Genomic DNA, 25,075 nt, shown 5'->3' on the forward strand with positions numbered 1-25,075 from the left:
AAAAAAAAACAGAAAACGCGTTTTTTTTTCGTTTCCGAAAGGCACGGCCGTGACTTTTGCTAAAGCACAACCGTGCCTCTCGCGGAAGAAAATTCGTGACTTTCGCGAAAGGAAAAAAAACACGTTTTTTCGCGCAAAAGAAAATTTCAAAAAAAAAATTGGACGAAAAGCTAAGAAAGACCGGGAAAAACCAAAACATCGAGAAAAACCGTTTAAAAAGCCGAAAACACGTGCGAAAAAATAAAAAAAATAAAATCCGAAGGGAGCGTCCAGAGTGCGACACGTGGTAAATGGCTGAGGGCGCGCTAAGTGGCGCTGATCGTTGCGAGGCTCCCAAAAAAGCGCTCGTTAACTAGTTGCTCCCAAGAACAGTTCTGTGCTCCTTGTAAAAAAAAACAGTTCTGTGCTCAAGGGTTTCGCCGCGAGTGGCGGCGGCCACGAGCGCAGGCGACGAGGAGCGGCGGGGAAGAGGAGGCGGACACACGGCGTACGGCGGATGTTCCGGTGCCTCAGGAGCGTCCGGCAGCGCCTCGGCACCGATCGCCACCACCCGCAGGACAATCGCTGTCATCTCCTCTCACCGATCGCCAACTGGATCGTCCGGCACCATTCAGCAAGCCAGTGAGTGTCCACTCCTCTCATGCTCTTCTTCGGTTCGTTGAGCTCACGGATTCACTAGCTTGTGTGCTCTGCATTGTCAATTTTGCGGTACTTTCTCTTTGCCTGCTCGATGTTGTTTTGGGCAATTTGTCCTTACATCAACTTAAATTTTGTTCAGTGAACAGACCAGCGGAGAACATCAGTGTGGGCTCTTGTGTCTTCCAATTCAAAGTAGACTATGAACGAAGCAAGCAGATTCCCGTTGGCATGGCCTTCTATTCCGACATCGTCTCCGCCGGGGGACACCTGTGGAGGGTTAAGTTCTTCCCGCGTGGGGAGTTAGAGGCCGACCAGGAGTATGTTTCGATCTTCCTGGAGCACATGAGCAAGTCTAGAAGTGTGGAGGTCATGTTTGAGGTCTTTATGATGGGCAGGGACAGCAAGCCATGTATGGCGCACAGACGAAGGTTCGTTCAAACCTTGGAAATCATGGAAGATAAAGACAGCAGCGACTGCTGGGGATGGGGTCAGTTCATCCAGGGAACTATTTTGGAGAAAGGTTACTTAACAGAGGGGCATGTCACATTTGTATTTTCCATCATGATCATCGATGACAACTGTGTTCTTGTCCCTCCTTCAGACATCGGGACCCATCTTGGCCGCCTGCTAGATCACGCTGATGGGACAGATGTGTCATTCATCGTTGACCATGAGACATTCCATGCTCACCGAGCAGTGCTTGCTGCCCGCTCACCAGTCTTTAGAGCAGAGCTCTTTGGCCCCATGTCTGAAGCTACAATGCCATCCATCACGCTGCACGACATCACACCTGCAACATTCAAAGTTATGCTCCGGTTCATATACACAGATGAATTGCCCCTAGAAGACGAGCTTGAGGACTCTTCCACCGAGATGTTCCAGAACCTGCTTGCTGCGGCCGATCGGTATGCACTGGACAGACTGAAGATTGTTTGCGCCCAGAAGTTATGGGATAAAGTGTCGGTAGATACAGTTGCAACTATCTTAGCTTGGGCTGAAATCTACAATTGCCAGGAGTTGAAGAACAGGTGCATTGACTTCTTTGTGGTGGAGTAAAATTTCAAGAAGGCCATCTTCACCGATGGTTATGCGTTGCTGGTTCTGAAATTCCCAGAGATCATTGCTGAGATGAAAAAGAGGGTTTAGGAGATGATACAGTGAGATATATCTCCATGTATATAGTTCAGGTGTTCAAGCGATAGTACTAGATGTGTTTGGGAACGTGGTGAGTGGTATGTGGCATCTTATCAAGCGTACTGGGGCGTATTGAATATGTTTCATGAGCTGGGAGCCTGATATTGCTGAATCTTCTTGTTAGCAGTATTGGGCATAGTTGCTACTGAGTACTAATGGCGGAGTGGTGGATGTTCATCAGATATCAGATACTCGTGCTGAATGAGCAGCTTTTCCGTTTGTGTTTGTTCTTTTGGCCCTCTAATGCATAACTATCTATAGCTCCGATAATCTAAATACTTCCTTTGTCATGGCAAAATAATTTCTAGAGTATAGCCTTTGCATAGCTTAGTGTGAAATTCTGTTCCTGGTTCATCACTGAAATCAAACAAGGGATATTCAAAACCTGAAAACGTGGTTGTGACCCTTGTGGGAGTACTGAACAAATTTTCTAATTAATTGACCTGTGTGTTCGAGAGAAGAAAAGGAGGCCCTACTAACGGTTCAGTATCTTTGCATATACTCCTACTACAATTCATTAGAGAAAGGCTAGAAATGTGCAGCTTGTTTTCCGTTTGTGGTTGTTCTTTTGGCCATGTCGTGTCCTGAAGCTTATAAAATGTTCACTTTTTGCTTATATAATGCATGACTACTAGAGCTCCGAGAATCGCCTTTGTCATGGCCAAAAAATCTGGATTATAGCGTTTGCATAGCCCAGCATGAAATTCTGTGGATAATTTGTTTGATGCCAACATTTGGCATTGGCAATACTTGGCAAGCCAACAATTAGCAATATCAAAAGTTCCCAAAAAAATGGCAACTTCTTGCGAAATTGGCAAGTAAACATGATAACTAACCAAGCTCAAGCGAAATTGCCATCCTATCTGTGCAGATGTCATGGTGATACAAGTTTCAATGTAACTCAGCTTTCTGAGATTGCTAATCAGTCCAGAAATATGCAAAAAATCATTCATCTAACAACACTCAAAATCATTTGCCCACACTTTATCAGCCAAAGGAATCTACATAAACATGCAAATAACTTGAACAGCAGTGGTAAACAATGCATACTGCTCTTGTAATAGCAAATAAAACAGTGCCGACAGTCGATACACACTCGCATAAAAACAGTAATGAATTTACAGATGGTGTTTCCTGTAACTTTGATTCAAAGCATTACACACAGTGGTTCATGAAGAACAAACTAAAACACAAAGCAGGTGTTGCTGCACAGCAACAGCATTCGAATCCCCTCAACAGAGGCGGATACCACAGTGACCATCCACATATAGTACCACTGTCCACCACAAGCCAGACAAGACACTACATCGAGATACCGACTCCTACAGCTATTAGGTAATAATAAAACTCCGGGTAGCTCTTATTGTTACTGCGTCGGGATGGGCTGCATCTCAGGAGCTGTGGCAGGCGCAGGGTCAGCTGCCGGGTAGGCAAAAACCCTTGCGATGCGCTCCGTTGGGACAAGCGGGAGGTAGGTAGCGACGGAGTTGCCACGCTTAGCACCATCAAGCACGGCAGAGTTGTACTTGGCTGAGAGCTGTGCAGCTGTGGGGAGGACGGCACGGGTCACTGAGGGGACGAGCGGGAGGCGGTTCAGGGCAGCCCAGGCTTCGGCAGCCTTGCGCTCCGCCACAGGCTCGTAGCGGGTATACAAGTCGCGGGCCTTTGGCTCAGCGCGAGCAATGGCCGACTTGGCCAGTCCAGTTGCTGTGCCCATTATGCCTGTCTTCTGCACCTCAGCTGCTGCAGAGCGGGCATAGGTTGGCACCTCCTTCACGACCGGTGGGACACGACGATCAAGCTCCTGGACAGACTCATCAACCTGCAAGGCACAAGCACATGCAGACATTAGTTGCTTGAATAGCAATCAAATGATTAAAATACGATGCACGTGGGAAGTGTAGAAATGAAGAAACAGTTAGTTAACACTGCATAAGCCTTGCCTCGCGCTAACCAATAAATCAGTTGCAAGAACTAGCAACATCTGAATTCAAATGCCCATGTTATAATGATATTTGCTTTACAGGCTATTGTGTTGATAAATTGGACATAAATTGATTGATGCAAGAGTTGTAGCCAATCCCATTTCGAATTGCCCAGATAGATGCAAGCAAAATATGATATCCTCAGTTAACATCAACTCAATTTTGCCCTGTACCAACTAAGATCCTACAATCCAACTCTACAGATAGAAAATGAAGCAGACAGCTGCCAACAACAAATTATAACTAGTGCCTAATAAGTCAGTTCCTCTGGTGTTCAGACAAGGTATGTGATCAACAGATTGGCAAGAACACCTTGATTCTCCTAGGTAGTATCAAACTATCAGGACATCATCAGTATTACTAAGAAAAAACTAGATTCACAGGATAAACAATCCAGCAGTTTAATTGACATAACGGCTCATAACACTACGCAGATGCGATGTGAAATCAGGAGCACAGAACTAGATACTCCCGTCGCAAAAAGCAACAGCCAGGAACTGGATCGGATAATAAATCATCGCATACAGCTAAGAAATAAAGTTCAAGTTTCTCAATTGTTCTCACCTTGCGGTCGAGGAACTTGAGGAGGTCGAGCGGCACGGCGTGGTAGCGGTCGTAGACGGGGCCGACGACGGCCTTGACGGTCCCCTCGACGTGGTCGACGCCGGGGCGGAGCGGGCCTGCGCCCTGCTTGGCGTAGGCGTAGGCCGCGGCGGCCAGCACGACCGCCTGCGCCGCCGCCTGCTGCACGAACTCGAGGTACCTCAGCCTGGCCTCCTCCTCCTCGGGCGTCCTCTCCACCGTCACCTCCTCCTGCGCGCGCGCCAACAAAACAAACCACAGATCAGCACCAAATCACAACCGAAATTGAAAAGCCGAAACAAATCTCGGGGCGAGATCCCTTACCGCCGCGGGCTGGGTGCTGATCGGGGCGGCGTCGTTGTTGCCTGACTGCGCCATCACTGCTCTTAGGTGGGGGATCGACGGAGCTGCGCTTGATACCGCGAGAGGGAGACGAAGAGCTTTTTCGATCGAGGCGATTTCGCTGCTAGGGTTTTGGGGATTCGGTGGATGGATTTGGCGGAGGTGGGGAATCGGGGCTCTTATAGGGAAGAGAAGAGAGAGACAATATGAAACCGATCGGACGCGTCTGTTTTTTCTTTTGCCTTCCGCATTAAGGAATTTTGCGCCTGTCCGTTTCGCGTCCGCGCCGGGGCTTCCAGAAGGGGGTGTGGGTGGGCCCGCTGCGGGTCGCCGACAGTGGGGCAGGCAAAATGGGGCCCGCGTCCCGGTGGGTGTGGGTGGTGGCTACGCGCCGTGACGCGGAGGCGGTTGGATGTGGGGCCGGCGCGTCTGTGAGGGAGACGGGGGACGGTGTGACGTGTACGGGCGGTTTTGCGTTTACGAGGGGCGGTGCGTGATGTGTGAACGGCGTTCGCCGTGTTTTACGCTTTTCGGTTTTTTTTTGTGTGTTTTTGGAATGGAATATGTTTTGTGGTGCTGCTACGCTGCTGGAAGTTTCGAGACGAGGTCTAGAGATCTGTGGCTTTCTGTCGAAAACCTGACGCTGACGGAGAGGCTTTCTCCGCAACAAGACCACCGGTTTTGTGTCGACCACATAACCTCCGAGTAATTCACAAGGCCCCAACTGGACGCGTAGCTCAGGTGGGGGTTTGGTTTTGGTTTTTCTGCAGTGGAACCATCCGTTGGAGGTTATGTTCTAGATTTGACATTGATGTTTATTTAAAAAAATCAATTTTTCGTTGATGCTGGTTCCGTGGGACATGTCGCTTGCATCGACAATGAGGTTAGAGTGTGTGCGTTCACCAGCCGCAAAAAAAAAAGAGTGTGTGCGTTCATGAAGATGAGTATATATACGCGAATATGAGCATATGTGTCGTACCGTGTTTTAAAAAATCTATTGCCTCCGTTTTGAATTATTTGTCACGGGTATGGAGTATCTAGATGTATTTTAATTCTAAATACATCCATTTCTGCGACGAGTAATTTGAAACAGATGGAGTAATAGCCAAAGTCTCATATCATAAGCACTTTCTTTTTTACAGCCCGTCCAAATTACGGTTTCCCTAGATTATGAAAAAAGTATGATGTTTTAGCAAACTTGATCTTAATTTCCGTGTTGATGCTAGACAATTTCATTTGCTTATAAGGACCGCTTTAACACTTGCTAACGGCATAGGTTATGAAGACATCATTATCTTGCTGCCCCATAGGAAAAGGTAACTTGAGGCAACTTTACTAATTTTATTTCTTCAACCCAAGTTGCTACCTAGTGGGCCTCAAATAAAAGAAAGATAGCAAAAAATATAAAGTATCGGATCTAATCCCCAACACAAATGCACCCGCATGAACAATAATTTTTGAAAGTGTGTAAAAACAATCAAAAAATTCTGAAAACTTTTGTGGATAAACATCAACGAGTGTTCTGGCATCATGCAAAATTTCACCACCAAAAGTCACCCATAGTGGCATGTGCCGGAAAAACAGAAAAATGAGTGCTTCAAATGCGGGTTTTTTTAGTCCTGACCTTTTTTTACAAGCCTCCATAGATGTCTTTTCTAGGTGAATTTTTACATGATATTAGAACATATGTTGATGTTCATCCAAAAATTTAAGATCTAAAAAAAATGTTTACTGTTTTTGAATTTTATTGTTCATGCGTGTGTATTTAAGCTTGGGAGCAGATAATCCATGTCCAGCAAAAAAAACTCCCATACACATGGGTGACATGCATATCTATTCTCTCGCCCTCCACTCCAAACTTTTGCACGTAACCACATCAAGCACTCGCAACCTTTTTTTTCACGGGTGAAGCACTCGCAACCTGCAAAAAAGAATCCGACACATTGCAGGGCATCACCCCCTGACATGCGAGTCTACATGGCATATATATGGGGCAGCAGCTTGAAGACATGCCTTAGGTCATGCCCATTACGCAGATTGCAGATGCTAATTGAGATGCCTTTTGACAGTCCTTACAAACCACTCGACCAATAGTAGAAGGTATAGCTAGCCCTGTCAACGAGTGGTTCCTTCTCAACACGGGAAATTTATCAGGGAAAAGGAGAGTCGTCGAAGATGCTCTGAGTAGTAAGGGCCTCTTTGATTCGTAGGATTTTGAAAACATAGAAATAGGAAAAGTGTAGGGTTGGAGTGGCATACTCATTTGAATCCTATAGAATTAGCAATGATTGTTTGATGCCACGGGAAAAACAAAAGAATTGTAAAAAGAGGTTAAGTGGATGTTAAATTTTCTATGAAATGTAGTACAGAAGATTTCATAGGAAAAATTCCTATGGGATCCAATCCTATGAATCAAAGGACCAACATAGGAAAAAATCCTAAGGATTTCAATCCTCCAGAAATTCTATAAAATTCCTTTGAATCAAAGAAGCCCTAAGAAGTTTCATTGCCCCCAGCAAGCTCTGTGGGTGTTTTCTTCTCTTTCAACAAGGCTCAATGGTGATTTGAGGTTTGGGGTCAAAGTTTGAACTAATGTCACAAACGTTTCAGCATACTATCAGTACTAACTAGCAAGAGTAGGTTTTATTAGTTTAAGAAGATCGGATTCTCAATTCTCACGCGACTTCAAACTGAATCCACACGGTTTCAACATATTTACAAAATTTTCGAATAAATTTTAGTTGACGTTCAACATACAGAAAAATTACCATCGAAATGCAATGCATGGGATTTAAGGAGCCAGGTAATAGTCAATAATCACCAGCAGAAAGCAGAACTGCAGAAACATGTAGGGTGACAGGTATCAGTAATCCAAATCCAAAGTTTGAACCGAACTGAAATTTCTTCGTCAGACCCAACAACAGTAATAGAGTGATACAAGGATCACAGAATTATAGAACTACTGTACCAGGATCATTATGGGTTTGCATCTTTTGTTGTTCAGACGAGGATCCACCTGTTCGTATGATTCATCTGAATAGTTATTAGTTATTGTCTATTTTCTCATACTCAAAAACCGCACAGTCGGTATAGTGGAGATATTAAGCATGATTGTTGCCGTAGCAAGTAACACTACCTGAGATTCAGAGTATGATACAACCTGTTAATTACTACTCCCTTTGTTTAAAACTGCCAAAATGTCTTACATTTGTGAAGAGAGTGAGTACCTCCCTTCCAAAATAAAGCAAGTTCTGGGTTGGTACTCCCTCCCAAAATAAAACAAGTTCTGGGTTTGTTCCAAGTCAATCTTGAAATGCAAACAGTGCTTATTTCCTCATCATGCGGTAAAGAACATTAAAAAGATGGACAGCAACAACGGTGATTGATAGAATGGTATAAGGATCATATAGATCTACCAACATTATTGAACTATAGTTCCAGATGAATATGACAACACTCTCCAGCCAAAATTATGATACGAACAATCTGCGGGGCAGAAAGGAAAAATGGAACTGATACAGATTACCGGTTCAAGAAATTAGGAAAATTGCTAACACAACACATTGATGATTTAAGTAAATAGATGCTCTTCTTGACAAGCTAATAAGCAAACGATGGTTCACCGGGCCGGAAGCTCCTGTAGATGGAGGCTATCACTGGGACTAGACCCAGTAGCGCGATCTGGACCTGCTCCGATGTGCTTGTCCTGACGGTGATCTGTCCGCTCAGCTTGTTGTTGAGCCCAAGGCGAACAGCCATCTTTGAACCCCTTCCAATCGAGAACTGGGACTGAAGATTAGCCCCCAGGGCAAGGTCACGGCGCCACTTCATGAGGGACAGGCCCAAGGTTGACAAGGACTGACCAATTGGATAATCTTTGTCTTTTAAGCGTGCTTCCAGGTTGGCTCCATAGGCTGTATCCCCTTGAGCTCGCATTGCGCCTGTGCTTGCCACTAACGCCAGCCTCTTACCAACAGAGAGCTGGTCCTCGACCTTCAGCCCAGTTGCTACAATGTCACCCAAGAAAGTCACAGAGAATCCTCCAGTGGTCTTGTTCTTCTTGATGCTCTTGAATTTGGTCTCACCACGGAGAATATAAGCAAGCTGCCGCCCAACAGTCTGGATGTCAAAACCAGCAAGGGAAGACGCATCCTCCCCATGCTTTGCTGAGATGGAAGAATCCAAATGGATGCTAAATTCCTTCTTGTCCTTGGTAACCTGAACTGCCACAGTACCTGGGAATTTGTTAAGGAGAGCGAGCGACTCTTCAACGCTTACACCATCATAGCCACAGTCATGATCCCACCCATGCGCATCTAGAACAGGCCTTGCAAGGACAGTAGAGGTTGGTTCCAGAAAACGGTAACGGTATGTCGGATTGTCACAATCAAATGAAGGAGGCAGCACCATGTCAGGCAAGGGAACTGAAACATTTTCTGGAGGAGGATCCTGATCATTTTCACCTGCGATACTAGCATAGCCATAAGCATCCATATCAGACTTGCCTCTCTTCTTCATCTCCTTTAACCTGCGGAGCTCATCCTTCCACTGTTTCTTCTGCAGAAGTTTGACCCTGTAATCATACTCATCAAAATAAGCATTCTTCTGCTCTTTTGTGAGCCTTGCAAGCTGCGCTTTGGTCAAAGGCTTGAAGGGAGGAAGCTGATCATATTCCTCTTCATCTTCATCTTGTTCTATATCAGAATACTCATCCAAATCAATATCAGAATCTCCTTCATTACCACCCTGATCAGGTGAAAGTTTTGGGTGAGCTCTTGACTGCAACAGGGAGGATAGCAGGAAAGGAAGTGGCGGGGAGCGGAAGCGGAACCCAAAAAGCTTCCCAGGAGAAGGATCCTGAAGCTTCAAAAGTGAGTTGGCTTCTGATAATATCTTTGATGAGTAGCACAAGAGCAGCATCTGATGCCTCCAACTTTGGCCATTTGGAAGCACTTTCTGACCCTCACGGTTCTTCCGGCAAGAAGGATGGTTCTCAACAAGGGCTACTGGGTTCATCAGACGCATATCCCCTGCAGCCTGCCTGATGGATTGCTGGATAATGTGGGATCGCTGTGCCATCAATACCTCATATGTCATAGGGGCACCGTTGAGGCCTTCAGGAGGAGCAGAAGCAGCATGGGTGAGAGCAACAATGGCGTTGAACCATATGGAAGAACCCAGAACAGAAGTAATGGTTTTTAGAAGAGGCAAGTCATTAAGATCACGGCTCAGACTATCGAGACGGTCCACATATAGAACGATATCTGGGGGACATCTCTTGGTATATTTCTTGACGGATGCGAGAATTTTCCTGTTGGCTCCTTGGTCCATCACATTGGGCCGAAGGCCTGGTGTATCAATGATCCGTATCTTGACACCATCCACATTACCAACAATTTCACGCACGCTGGTGGTGGCTGCACCAAAAGCATCAGTTTTGGACTTCACTTCGCCAAATATAGAATTTATAGTTGCACTTTTGCCAACTCCAATCTTTCCCAAGACGAGTATGTTGCAGGAGAAGCTCAAATCCTCTTTTCCCTCCGCTTCAAGCAGCAAGGCTTTCTTCCGTGCATTCTCGAGGCTGAAAGCTCTGTTTGTCTGCCTTCCATGTCGGATACCCTCAGCAAGGCTCAGACGGTACAGCACTTGTGCTGCTACTGTCTCTTCAGGGGTCGCCCCCAATTTATAGACAAGGCGCAGAAACTTTACACGAATCAACTCAACCTTGTCATGCAATTTCTTCTCTTCCTCTGTCATCTCGTCATTAGGCTCAGCAGTCACTGCCAGCTCAGAGGGGCTGAAGAGGTTTGACCGGGCAGGTTGGCGGGGGGCAGTTGGCCGCAAAGATGGGGCTGAGGAGCCCAGACCAGCAGGTCTATCCATGGAAAAGATTCTGGAACCGTCTTGCGAAGAAACTGTGATGTTCCCATCAGGGGATGCACCGGTAGCCGCTTTTAGTAGGGCAGCTAAAGCAGCAGAGTCAAAACCCTTCTCATCATCATCCTCATTATCGTCGTCATCATCATCGTCCTCAGAATCATCAAGAACAATTTGTCCATCCATGCTATTAGTGTACTCCCTTGAGCTGCTCAAGCCAGACACAGGACTACCACTTGAGGATCCTTCACCAAGCTCCTTCATGATCTGCTTTGCAGCTTCAGCGTTCTCTATGATTGCAACACGTGCAGGACTCCTGTCAAAGCTCACCTCATCATCGTCCTCATCACCCTCATTACCACTCCCATCTTTCTCATCAGCTGCAGCTAAAACTATCTCATCATCAACAGCCTCTACTTCACGGTCAGTAACATCTTGTGCACCTTCATTCTCCTCACCACCTGTGTCTTCGTCATCAGCTGCAGCTACAGTTTTCTGATCATCTGCAACTGCAGCCACAACTATCTCATCATCACCAGCCTCTTCTTTGTGGCTAACCACCTCTGCAGCAGGTTCATTCTCATCGACATCATCATTGTTTTCCTTGACTGGTTCTGGAGCCAACTCCCGAGACAAGATAACAGCATCACCACCAGCAACAACACTCTCAACCTCTGTAGGCTTCTCAACACCAACATTTTCCACAGTTCCACTAGCAACCACCTGGTCCTCTGCATTTTGTGCCTTCTCATTGCTTTCGGTAAGCGGAACATCCACGCTTGAAGGAGCAAGCTTCACCAAACTCTCCGAGCTAATGTCATCGATAACCTGGTATGGATCGTTTGAATTCTTTATATCCCCAAAATCCACATTAATGTTAACACTACTAGCAAAAGATTTAGATAGAACATGACCACTTACCTCAGGACTTGCGTCGCTTTCTGGCTCGGGCATTGCAACCTCATCTTTCTCATTAGCCTGGTAATCCAGGCTACCATTGTCAATAACCTGGTTTGGATCATTTATTTGTTTTAAACTCCAGTAGTGTCAACATTACTAGGTAGTAGCAACGAAATTATATTGAGCATGTCCACTTACCATCGGGCTTGCATCATTCACCTGATCAGGCTTTGCAGCCTCGTCTTCCACATTAGCATGGTTCTCCACTGGGCTTGCATCATTCACCAGATCAAGCTTTGCAGCCTCGTCTTCCACATTAGCATGGTTCTCCACGGTACCGTTATCAGCAACCTGCTTCATTACATTTGAATTGTTCACATCCTCTACTGGTGTCAAGACAACTAGTAACAGAACTAGAACGAATATGCCCACTTACCACTGGAGTTGCATCGCTCTCCGGCTCGGGCTTTGCCGCCTCGTCTTCAACATCAGCGTGGTTACCATCGTCAGCAACCTGGATTGGGTCATTTGAATTGTTCATAAGATATCCTACCAATATCAATACTATCAACAAAAATTATCTGATTGAAGAGGCCCACTTACCACTGGACTTGCATCGCTTTCAGGTTCCTGCTTTGCAGCCTTGTCTTCCACATCAGCCTCATTCTCCAATGATGCTTCTGGAGCTTCTTCACCTCCCACCACCACCAACTCAGCAGGCGCTTCAGCCTCACCACCCAAACTGCCATTGGCTTCAGCTGTAGGAGCCACCTTATCCTCCGGCTCCGCCGCCTCCATGCTCGTGGTGGACGCCGTAACCGCCTTCTCACTGTCAAACTCACCATCATCTTCGCCTCCAGCGGCCACCTCTGCACGCTTCTCACCCTCTGGTTTCTCCTCGGACAATTCAGCATCGAGTGCCACGTTGCCCACTTCCTTCACCTCCAAAGAGGCACTTTCCTCTGGTTCGTCTGTCAATTCAGGCTTCTTATCACCTACCAGCGCATCAGCGGATGGCAGGGAAGCATCCCCCTCGCCCAATTCACCATTGTCGGACTCAGACTTCGCTGCAACAAGCGCCTGCACCAACAACGCAGCTTTCACATCTTCCACCGACAATTCCCGGTCACCTTCCTCCTCCTTGGCCGCAGCCGCCTCCTCCTCCTTCTCTTCTCCAGCCCCCTCACTTGCATCTTTCCCATCTCCTACCGCTGCTTCCACCTCCCCGCCGTCCTCCGCCTCCACCACCCCGCCGTTGTTGGCCTCCGAACCAGTAAAGCTCCGGTCTTTCCCCTCAAATCTCACCTCCTCGCCCTCCCCTACTCCACCCACCTCCGCCGCCGCCGCCCCTGCACTCTTGGCCCCCTCCGCCGCCGCAGCCTCGTCCGCATCAGCGGCCGGAGGCCGCTCGTCGGCCACGGGCGCGACTCGGGCGTCGGTGGTCGCCATGCTGCCGCCTCTTGCTCCGCCCACAAGCAAAGCAGCAGCAGAAGTCGTCGGATTCCGTCGTCGGAGGAGGAGATGGAGGGGAGGGAAGAGGGGAGGAGAGGATAAGGTGAGGGTTTTAGGTTAGGCTACTCGATTTATCTCGCGAGTATATATAGCTCAATTCGATTTGGGTCTGGTTTGGCGTGTAATTCTGGGACGAGATGGCAGCCAGCCAGGGGCCAGGGGTGAGATGAGAAAGCAAGCAATGGGCAGATTTGGGGGGCTGGTGATAAGGCGCTTTTTTTTATTGGCTCCATATTCCTTTTCTATTTTTGTGTTCTGTGTTTGGTTTTTTTTTAGAAAGTGCATCAGATATTTATGTAAAAAACAGGAAACGATACAAAAGAAGAAGGACAACAAGACGCAAAACGACCTGTAAAAAATAAAATTGCTTCTAGACGGTAAGAGATGGAAACACCTGCAAACACCTACACTATACAACGCTTTGAAGACCGCAATAGCCAATCACCGGTAACAACGAGATATAGTAGGTGTGGAAGGAGCATCAGTTGACCAATTTATAACAAAAACAGGACTAGAAATCATACAAACATGATTTGTTAGAGGAAACTCAATTTCTTAAAGGAAAACTGACTACAACCTCGCCACCACCTAGACCGGTGGTCCATCGGGCACTTCAAGTCGCCCAACGACCTATCAGGACCGCAAATTCACACCCGGACAGGGTCGTGCAACACGCCTTCAAGCCAGGATTCCTCTCCTCGGCCTTAAACGTGAGCTCCTCATCTAGATATGTAACTTCCACATACCCAGTAGCTCCCTCAAGGGTTGCTTAGTGCAATTCTTCACATCACCATGTCTCACCTTCAAATCATAGCACCTCGTCGCACCCTTTGCATCTGCCACTCTCACATCACGTGCAAGCCCACCATCGTTCGCCATGAAATGAGCAGAATTGACCATGTCGTGTAGGCTTTGCTCTGCGGCCTCCTCAAACAACTACTAGGGGAAGAGAAGCTAAGGGTGAGGCCCGCCGGCTATGGTTTTAGGAGCTGCATGTGTCGCCCTGGGAGGGGGTTCCATGGCTGAAAAATTATTACTGAAAGAATATTACTTAAATATCTTGTAGGGTCTTGTTTTTTCAGGGTTATGTGGTCTTGTTGCCTAGTTTTTTTTCTTGATTTTCTTTCTTTTGCATGAAATCGTATAAGTGTAATTGAAAGGTTATATTTTCTTTAAAGTAATAGATAGTAAGTATAATAAAATAATTTAAGGGTGTTACTTTACGTTGGTTCCTCCCCTAACATAGGACGGAGGGGCAACAAAAGTGATGAAGTTCCATGCATGGACATAGAAAAAAGAAATATCTTATTGTTTTGTCTATTTAGTTTATATTTTGTATATCATCTAGATAAAACTTTTTAAGATTGTGTACTAAAATAGTATATATGCATAACAAATATATTTTGGCACCATATATTTAAGAAAATATATAACTAAATTGCAAGCTAATGAGAAATCTATGATACAAGCACTGCAAGATGTTACCAGAACTATGTTTTTAAGTGCCCATGGGTCTCCCCTCCATTGCCACCTATAGATAACACGAGTACAGTCTCTTAAAAAAGGACAAAGAACGGTAATTAGACTATAAATTGAATATATGGCCATTCACTTGTTTTAATTTTGTTTTATGGCCATGATGTATGCTCCCTTCATTTGGAAATATACAGCGTCCATGTTTTTTTAAGATTAAAGGTTGAAAAAAGATTGGTCCAACAATGTCATTTATATTATAAAAATTATATCGTTGGATTTGTATTGAAAAGCACTTTCCATTGGTATCACTTTTTCAGAAAAATCTTCCGATCTATTAATACTATGTCATGGCAGTACAAAGAATACTAGAAGTAACAAAAATTACAACAAGATCAGTGGACCACCTAGCGACGACTACAAACATTGGAGCGAGTCAAAGTCGTGCCGTCATCATCACTCTATCATTGGAGCCGAGCAAATATTGTTGTAGTAAACAATCGAGAAGTCGTCGTGTTAAGGTGTCCCACAGGACCAGGGCACTAGAACAACAGTCATTGCCGATGATGATAAGCGTAAATCGGAAGGGTCAAGGCTGTAAACAAACTGATGAAAATGTTGGTTAATCTAATCCATATGGATTTGCCTCAGACGAACATAGACAAAATCCAAGCAGATCCACCGAAGACCAGCGGTGACGGAATCCCGTGAGATTTGCCAAATACACACTCACGCTCTCTTCGCCGATGCTAGACGCACCGTGGTGACAAGGATGGGATGTGGGAGACATTATTTCTATTATGGGACATCGTCGCCACCTCGCAACCCTACAAGACACTAACACTACCTAAATCAAGAATGGGATCCTTCCTGCCAACGAGTGGCCAGGGTACTCCGCACCTCCATGGCTGAAGGGATGCCGGAGGCGGGACGGGTCGACGGTGGCGCCGACTGAAGGAGGAAACCTTAATCACCTATTTGTGTCGCCTCATGGATAGGAAGGGACTGGTTCTTCCATTGGTATTTCTTTTTGTATGAGATAATCGACACAGTTAGACAAATTGTCAGTTAAAACCAAATTTTTGGAAAACATATATATCTTAGATTTCCTGACAAAGAGAATAATTTTAGCACCCATTTGTTTTTTAATGGGAAACACTACCGCTCAACTGGCGGATGTTTGTGCGCGCGACGATCTTCTTTGTGGCCGTCAGATTTGATTTGGATCGAATGACTCACAAGCAATCTCTATTATAGTACAGTTTTTACTTGTTTCAATTGGCTTGATTGAAACAAATAATATGTTGCAGAACAAGCACTCACAACCAGTAGCCAAGCCGAGTGTCGCTACTTGTAGGTCATCTTTGCCAAGCGTCATCGCCTGTTGGTCGTCGTCGTGAGTGCATCCATGCTGAATCTCTGTCGCCAAACGCCTCTCGACGACCGGATCAACGGATCCGGAGATCCGCCACACTGGTATAGAGCGCCATCAACCTCACTGTCCTCCTGACACCACCGGCACTGGCAGCGGCCACATCACCACGCCATACGTCCACATCTACTCCAAGTTTATGCAACAACAACGGTGCTGCGGAATGGCGGCTGCAAAAGACAACTATGTTAGTGCGTGATTCATTCGAAGATGTTGTTGTGTTTTTTGCAACAAGGGTTTTTTTGCGAGGGCAACAAGGGTCCTGTTACAGAAAATTAGACACGGTGGTGGATGTGTTTGCAATTTTTGCAACAAGGGTCTTGCTGTAGAAAATTAGAGAAAATGTTTTGCAACAGAGGACTTGTTGTAGAAAATTAGAAAAAAAAGGATTTCTCAATAAAGGTCTTGTTGCGAGAAATTAGAAACGAGGAGGTTTCGTAATAAGAGTATTGCTGCAAGAAATTAAAGAAGAAGAAACTGACGGCTCGCGTCACATAGCACGCCCCTTTTTTCATTTGTGAGTAACAAAAAACTTTGACAATATACACGATATTCAAAACACCACATTCAAAGCACCGATAAGAATATATGGCGGAACTTTTTTTGAAAAAGAAGGTCAAAACATCAATCGACCATTTTTATTAATTATTTAACAAATGTCTGATAAGAACATACATCAAGTCACCCGAAGCTACCACTCACACGTATAAACTTGATAATATATAGTGCTCTCACTCCTCATATTAAAACCGGCGTCGTCGTCGATCCATCCATAATGTATCGAAACCTATGGCCGGTGCAGCAAACCTAAAGCGTACATCACGTGCACACATTTTAGAAGCCGCCACGATGATCAAACCGCCGATCCATCTTCAGAAAAGAGATTTGTATCATCTTTGCCAGTCTGTCCATCCGTCGACGCCACCGCGGTGCCCAACGACACCACCTCCCTACGCAAATTTGTGTTTGGTACAAACAACACAACACCTAATTGGGACATATATAGATTATATAACATATAAATGAATGGAATTGATGATAAAATGTCTTACATGTTTCCCACTACATATTAGTTAATCGTGAATTTTTTTGTTATCTTTGAAAAAAGGGTGCTCCTATGCATCTTTAGGGCATCTCCAACGGTAACCCGCAAAAAACCTCCCGTATCCGTCCACGGACAGTGAGGACTAGTCCGGGGACACAGATGCGGGAGGCAGCCATCCAATGCTAGCCACATACATTTTCACAACAATTCAAACCAACCGGATGAAATTCATGCAAACACAGCCGGATTTCATGCAAATATGACGAATTTCATATAAAAAGGCGGATCTTCATATAAACATGAGGATTTCAGTAATTTACATCAACGGTGCTAGTCCTGCTCTGAAGGTATAATTAATACCTAATCTAAATCGCTGCCCGCGGATTTCTTTGTCTTCCTCATGTCCGGCAGCCCGATCACCGGACTGCCGGGAGCCCTGGAGGTATATGCTTCAGCACAAAGGACGACTCGCTTCCCTGCCACTCATCGGAGTAGAACCCCCGGTTGATGCTTCAGCGGGTGGGGAAGGCGGCGCCTCCGCTTTCATGAAGCCCATGTGGGATCGACGGAGGTCCTCCAAAGAGAAGAACTGGGCAAGACACCGGCTGTGTACGCCGGTGTCGCCTACGCGGCGGCCTTCGTGGGACCCAATCGGTGGCGGACTCCCGTATTCTACTTCTCCTCGGTGATGGCGATGGACGCGAAGGATATATTCACCAAAACGCTTGATGAGAAAGTATTTTGGAGCCGCTTGATATCATGCACATATGCACACACTTAGCATAATATCGGGACGGGAGGCACATAAATATAACAATGAACCAATCATAGAGAATTAAACCTTTTGGTCAACCGATTTGGCATCCTTAGTCAAGTCAAGATGTCCACTAGTAGGCATGGGTATTTTCATACCTTTGCTTTCTTGCATGTGAACTTCTTGAAAAGATCCTTGGTATACAATGGTACAACAGGTGCTATACACATGGTTTTTAACCCCTTTCCGCAATGGCATTTGGAATCGTCGTCAAGTGAGTGACTGTGATGGGGGGTGAGGGAGTCCTGGATTAAGGGGTCTCCGGACAGCCGGACTATATCCTTTGGCCGGACTGTTGGACTGTGAAGATACGAGATTGAAGACTTCGTCTCGTGTCTGGATGGGACTCTACTTGGCGTGGAAGGCAAGCTAGGCAATACGGATATGGATATCTCCTCCTTTGTAACCGACCTTGTGTAACCCTAGCCCCCTCCGATGTCTATATAAACTGGAGGGTTTTAGTCCGTAGGACAACATACAATCATACCATAGGCTAGCTTCTAGGGTTTAGCCTCTCTGATCTCGTGGTAGATCTACTCTTGTAATACTCATATCATCAAGAACAATCAAGCAGGACGTAGGGTTTTACCTCTATCAAGAGGGCCCGAACCTGGGTAAACATCGTGTCCCCTGCCTTTTGTTACCATCCGCCTTAGACGCACAGTTCGGGACCCCCTACCCGAGATCCGCGGTTTTGACACCGACATTGGTGCTTTCATTGAGAGTTCCACTGTGTCGTCACCATAAGGCTTGATGGCTCTTTCGATCATCGCTAGAGATGCGGTCCAGGGTGAGGCTTTCCTGCCTGGACAGATCTTCATATTCGACGGCTTTGCACTGCGGGCCAATTCGCTTGGCCATCTGGAGCAGATTGAGAGCTACGCCCCTGGCCATCAGGTCAGATTTGGAAACTTGAACTACACGGCCGACATCCGCGGAGCCTTGATCTTTGACGGATTCGAGCCCATGTCGGACGCGTCGTACAGTCTTGACGAGCATGATGTAGCTCTGCCGTCGGACAGTATTCGGGAGATCGCATTCGCAGCTACTCCGTCCATCAATCCGGAGCAAGTCGCGCCATCCGAGAGCGGAGGGATGGACCCCGCCATGGAGGCCACACTCTCAGTGGCGATAGAGCTGGATACTGACTTCGCCCCTTACGAGAGCCGTGTCGCCAAACCACTGGATTCATCTACGACCACGGACTCCGAGCCGCTCATATCCGTGCCCGTCGAGTCCGACTGGGCGCCGATCATGGAGTTCACCTCCGCGGACATCTTTCAGCACTCACCCTTCGAGGATGTGCTAAATTCTTTAAGGTCTCTCTCCCTGTCAGGAGAACCTTGGCCGAACTATGTCCGGCTAGAATGGGATGCGGGCGACGAGGAAATTCGCTGCCCACCCACCACCCACTTAGTAGCCACTGTCGATGACTTAACCAACATGCTCGACTTCGGCTCCGAAGACTTCGACGGTATGGACGAAGCCGGAGACGAACATGATCCACCACCCTCAGGGGACTGGACCGCCACCTCATCATATGATATATACATGGTGGACACCCCCAAAGAAGCCAATGGCGATGAGAAGACGGAGGATGACCCCTCCAAGAAGCAACCCAAGCGCCGACGTCAGCGGCGCCGCTCTAAGCCCCGCCATAGCAAGAACAACGATAATAATAGTCCACGCGACTCTGGAAAAGACAACAACTGCACCACCCCGGTGGTAGAAAACGATCAAGATGCAAACTGCAAACATAGTACGGATCCAACATCCGAACACGATGACGCCAAAGATAAGCCTCATCAATCCCCGCCTAGGGAAGAAAGCAGTCCGGACGAAGATGCACCCATCATCCCGGAAACACACTCGGAGTAAGAGAACCTCCGCAGAAGGCTTACTGCCACAGCGAGAAGCCTGAAGAAACAGAAGCAAAGGCTCAAGGTCGCACAAGATACGCTCAACAACAAGTGGAACAAAGTAACAAAGTATGGTGGAAGTTACCATCCAAAAAGCTACCCAAAGCGCAAGCTATTACCGGAATTCGACGATGAGGCCTTAGAGCCCATACAGACGAAAAGTGATACGGCCAATCGACCGGATCCACCACCCTGGGAACGCGATAGAGCAGCTAACAAAGTCACGCATAAGTCAACACACGATCTACGTGAGAACTTGCGTCAAAAATCCGGTGCGACCAGATCTATCTACGGATCTAGGAAGCGCGCTACGGTACACAACCAACACCGAATATTACAATCGTCCGAATACCATGGCGCATCCCAATACAGGGGTGCCGCACACCCCTTATGTTTCACTGATGAGGTGCTGAATCATGAATTCCCAGAGGGATTCAAACCGGTGAACATATAGGCGTACGACGGAACCACAGACCCTGGAGTCTGGATAGAGGACTTCATCCTCCACATCCATATGGCTCGTGGAGACAATCTCCATGCCATTAAATACTTGCCCCTCAAGCTTAAAGGGCCAGCTAGGCACTGGCTGAAAAGCCTCCCCAAAAACTCAATTGGAAGTTGGGAGGAGCTCGAGGACGCTTTCCGGGCCAATTTTCAAGGGACTTATGTCCGACCTCCAGATGCAGACAATTTAAGTCATATAATCCAACAGTCCGGAGAGTCCGCCCGAAAGCTTTGGAACAGGTTCCTCACTAAGAAGAACCAAATTTTTGACTGTCCGAATGCCGAAGCCTTAGCAGCTTTCAAACACAGCGTCCGAGACGAATGGCTCGCCAGACACATCGGTCAAGAAAAACCGAGAACAATGGCAGCCTTAAGAAGCCTCATGACCCGCTTTTGTGCGGGTGAGGACAGCTAGTTGGCCCGTAGCAGCACCAGCGACCCAAGCACATCCGAAGTCAGGGATGGCAAAGGTAAACCACGACGCAACAAAAACAAGTGTCGAAATAAAGAAGGTAGCCTAGATAACACGGTGGTAAACGCCAGATTCAGGGGCTCTCGACCAGGTCAACGGAAAAATCCCTTCAAGGGCAGCAGAGAAGGACAATCTGGCCTAAACAAAATTCTTGACAAACTCTATCAGATTCACGGCACCCCAGACAAACCTGCAAATCATACCCACAGAGAATGTTGGGTCTTCAAGCAGGCTAGTAAGCTAAACACCAAACACAAAGGGGAAGAGACACCAAGCGAAGACGAGGATGAACCTCGCCAGCAAAGCGCTGGAGGACAGAAAAAGTTCCCACCAGAGGTTAAAACAGTAAACATGATCCAGGTGACAAAGGGGAGAAGCAATCACGCACCCCGATTGTAACGCCCTCGATGCGGCTATAGCTCCCATGTGTCGAGGCACGACTTAGAGACATAACCGCATTGAAAGCAATGTCGCAAGTTAGGCAATCTTCACAACATCCCATGTAATATAAATAATAAAGGGGAGATAACATAGTTGGCTTACACTCGCCACGTCAATCAAGGTACATAAATAACATTACATCATCCAAACACTCATGGCCCGACTACAGCGCCACAATAAAAGATAACTCAACATGCGACATGGTCCCGATCACCCCCAACTAGGCACCACTACTGATCATCAGGGAAAGACACGTAGTAACGTTGAGAGTCCTCGTCGAACTCCCACTTGAGCTCAAGCGCGTCGCCTGGAGCGGAATTATCAGGCCCTGCATCTGGTTTGGAAGTAATCTGTGAGCCACAGGGACTCAGCAATCTCGCACCCTCACGATCAAGACTATTTAAGCTTAATAGGTAAGGCAAGGTAAATATGTGGAGCTGCAGCAAGCGACTAGCATATATGATGGCTAACCTATTCGCAAAAGAGAGCGAGAAGAGGAGGCAAAGCACGGTCGAACAATTAGTGGGCAACCTGCGGCAAGCATTACTCCAACACCGTGTTCACTTCCTGGACTCCGCCGAGAAGAGACCATCACGGCAACTCACACTGTTGATTCATTTTAATTAAGTTAAGGTTCAAGTTATCTACAACCGGACATTAACAAATTCCCATCTGCCCATAACCGCGGGCACGGCTTTCGAAAGTTCAAATCCCTGCAGGGGAGTCCCAACTTAGCCCATGACAAGCTCTCACGGTCAACGAAGGAATAGACCTCCTCCCGAGACGTTCCGATCAGACTCGGTACCTCGGTTCTTCAAGACACTTCGACAGGTTAAAACAAGACCATAACACTGCCCGAATGTGCCGACAAATCCCGATAGGAGCTGCACATATCTCGTTCTCAGTGCACACTCAGATGAGACATCCTACGAGTAAAACCAACCCTCAAGTTGCCCCGAGGTGGCCCCGCAGTCTACTCGGTTCGGACCAACACTCAGAGGAGCACTGGCCCGGGGGGGGGGGGGGTTTAAATAAGATGACCCTCGGGCTCCGAAAACCCAAGGGAAAAAGAGGCTAGGTGGCAAATGGTAAAACCAAGGTTGGGCATTGCTGGAAAAGCTTTAATCAAGGCGAACTATCAAGGGGTTCCCATTATAACCCAACCGCGTAAGGAACGCAAAATCCGGGAACATAACACCGATATGACGGAAACTAGGGCGGCAAGAGTGGAACAAAACACTAGGCGAGAGGCCGAGCCTTCCACCCTTTACCAAGTATATAGATGCATTAAGATAACATGGCAATATAATGATATCCCAACAAATAAATAATGTTCCAACAAGGAATGGTCTCCAATCTTCACCTGCAACTAGCAACACTATAGGAGGGGCTGAGCAAAGCAGTAACATAGCCAATCAACGGTTTGCTACGACATGGTGGGTTAGAGGTTTGACATGGCAATTTGGGAGGCTTGAAAGCAAGTGGTAGGCATCGTAGCATTGGCATAGCAAAAGAGTGAGCATCTAGCAAAGCAAAGATAGTAGTGATTTCGAGGGTATGATCATCTTGCCTGCAAAGTTGTCAGAGTTGACTGGATCCTCGAAAGCAAACTCAACGAGCTCCTCGTTAGCGAACTCATCTCCCGGCTCTACCCAAACAAGACAAACAAGTAACAAGGACACAATCAACCACGTTCAAGGCTCAAACAATATGATGCAAAGATGGTATGCTATGCGGGATGCGATGCGGGATGCATATGCAAGATTTGACAAGGGATGTATGAACCTGGCCTCAACTTAGAAATCCAAGTGTGCCACTAGAAAGATGAGATGAAACCGCTTGAAAACTATATAAAGAACGCCGGAATCGGAGTTACGGTTTGGAAATGGCAAGCAATTCAAATATGACCACGTTCTGTGATTTACAGCAAGTAGCCATCTAAATGCAAGAAGATAAACATGCTACAGCACCCAAACATGGCATCAAAATACATGGCAGGGATGCATTCATGATGCTTAACAAAATTCTAGCACTGAGCTACGGCCAATTCATCCATTAACAGGTTCAAACAAGCATGGCAAAAATGCATTTGACAAACAGATCTCAGACTTAGTGAAATTAACACTTGTCTGGAATTTCAGATCAGGTAGCACTCTTTGGATCAACAAAACTACATGCTACAGGACCTGAACATGGCAAAGTAAAACATGGCATGGAGCTACTCAAAAATCTTTTCAAAAGTACCTTAGTGACCTTGAGCCAAAAGGGATCAGAAAACACATTTACAAGCATGTGAACATGGCAAAAACATAATCAGTTTTCAGACTTAGTGAAAACTGGCACATGCTGAAAACAGATATCAAGTAGGCATGTTTACGAGCTCGATGCACTCACTACGGAGAAAGTCATGAAAATCTAAGCATACATCCATCAAGAATACACAAAATGCAAGCTAGACATGGCAAGAACAATAACATAGCATGCACGGATCAACTACAACATCCTCGGCAAAATCGCTAACAAGTAGACAATCTGCCCAGATTCACGAAATGACAAAAGTAGAGCTCGATTTACTCAAGATAGGGTGCTCCATAATTGCAAACAAATACATGGATGGATAGAGCACTACAAGATTAACAAAATATCCTTTCTGATCATCCTCAAAAGAGGCACGGATCACTAGGAAACAACATGAACATATGGCCATATGAGATAAACAGCTCAAAGACTTGGTGGAAATGCTAAGTCCCTGAAATCAGCATTACCAAGTGCCTCACTTTGCAAGCTTGTGCTAGACACCACACACATCACAAAAATACATGGGTTGCACCTCTGGAAAGATGGCAAAACCCTTAACAAAACATATGTAGAGCTCTGGGGCATATCATGCACACAATAATCATGGCAAAAATGACAAATATCTAAATGGAGCAACAGATCTGACAATTATCTCAAGTAGCCCTCTTCTAACAGCATTTCAGGCATCAAGATGAACTCAAATGAAAATGATGCAATGGAATGAAATGATGTGCTCTCTGAGACGAACATTTTGATATGCTATATGCCCAAAACGGAGCTACAGATGAGGAGTTACGATGCGATGAACAGGAGCAAATGAACTAGGGTTTCGGGCAAAAAGTCAACCGATCCAAACTTCCAGATCCAGATCCGGGGCACGTCTCCCGAGGTTCGCCGAGATCTCGCCAGAACAGTGGAAGAACTCGCCGGAGTTGCCGGCCGGAGTGGACGACGAGGACGGCGTCGAGGGAGAGGGGCGGCGCGGCACCGGATCTGGTCGCCGGTGCACCTGCCGGCAACGAGGGCAGCGCGACGAGGAGGGCGGTGAGGCGGCGGTCGGGCGGGCTCGCGGCGGCCGGATGCGGCGGCCTCACCGGCGATGGCGCGCGGCGGCGGGGGTGGCTGGCGACGGGGAAGACGCGGGCGACTCGCTGGGGCGGCTCGGCCCGGGCGGCGGTGAAGGAGGGCCCGCCTTGGGCCTCGCGGGCCGGCGGCGGAGGGAGGCCCCGCGCGGGACAAGTGGCGGCCCTTCACTGGCTGGGTGCGGCGGCGCGGTGTGTCCGGCCCGGGACGGACATTGTCCGGCGCGGCGGATCTTGGATTTTAGGGTTTCGAAGAGGGGATCCGGAATTTGGAATGAGGGGTCTATATATAGGCATAGAGGGAGCTAGGAGAGTCCAAATGAGGTGCGGTTTTCGGCCACGCGATCGTGATCGAACGCTCTAGATGATGGAGAGGGTTTTGGTGGGTTTTGGGCCAACTTGGAGGGGTGTTGGGCTGCAACACACACGAGGCCTTTTCGGTCCCTCGGTTAACCGTTGGAGTATCAAACGAAGTCCAAATGATACGAAACTTGACAGGCGGTCTACCGGTAGTAAACCAAGGCCGCTTGGCAAGTCTCGGTCCAATCCGGAAATGTTTAA

General features: G+C 47.1%; 3 protein-coding genes across 3 annotated transcripts; 1 reads left to right on the forward strand and 2 right to left on the reverse strand.

Annotated features, from left to right (window-relative positions):
- Positions 1 to 173: 173 nt before the first annotated feature.
- On the forward strand, positions 174 to 3,065 carry LOC125549764 (BTB/POZ and MATH domain-containing protein 1-like). Its single transcript, XM_048712983.2, has 2 exons — positions 174 to 621; positions 779 to 3,065. Coding segments are annotated over exons 1-2 (918 nt in total). The 5' UTR covers positions 174 to 620; the 3' UTR covers positions 1,696 to 3,065.
- Positions 2,870 to 4,996, reverse strand: LOC125549780 (Rubber elongation factor protein (REF)). The gene is made up of 3 exons (XM_048712984.1): positions 4,725 to 4,996; positions 4,383 to 4,631; positions 2,870 to 3,655 (listed from the first exon to the last, which is right to left on the reverse strand). Exons 1-3 carry the CDS (start codon positions 4,776 to 4,778, stop codon positions 3,200 to 3,202), a joined length of 759 nt encoding a protein of 252 aa, XP_048568941.1. The 5' UTR covers positions 4,779 to 4,996; the 3' UTR covers positions 2,870 to 3,199.
- Positions 4,997 to 8,124: 3,128 nt separating this feature from the next.
- TOC159 (translocon at the outer envelope membrane of chloroplasts 159) lies at positions 8,125 to 13,143 on the reverse strand. The gene is made up of 5 exons (XM_048712986.2): positions 12,126 to 13,143; positions 11,959 to 12,036; positions 11,721 to 11,873; positions 11,544 to 11,630; positions 8,125 to 11,450 (listed from the first exon to the last, which is right to left on the reverse strand). Exons 1-5 carry the CDS (start codon positions 12,969 to 12,971, stop codon positions 8,343 to 8,345), a joined length of 4,272 nt encoding a protein of 1,423 aa, XP_048568943.2. The 5' UTR covers positions 12,972 to 13,143; the 3' UTR covers positions 8,125 to 8,342.
- Positions 13,144 to 25,075: the final 11,932 nt, after the last annotated feature.

This window comes from Triticum urartu, chromosome 1A, assembly GCF_056163025.1.
Source record: "Triticum urartu cultivar PI428250 chromosome 1A, HENAU_Tu73, whole genome shotgun sequence".
NCBI lineage: Eukaryota > Viridiplantae > Streptophyta > Magnoliopsida > Poales > Poaceae > Triticum > Triticum urartu.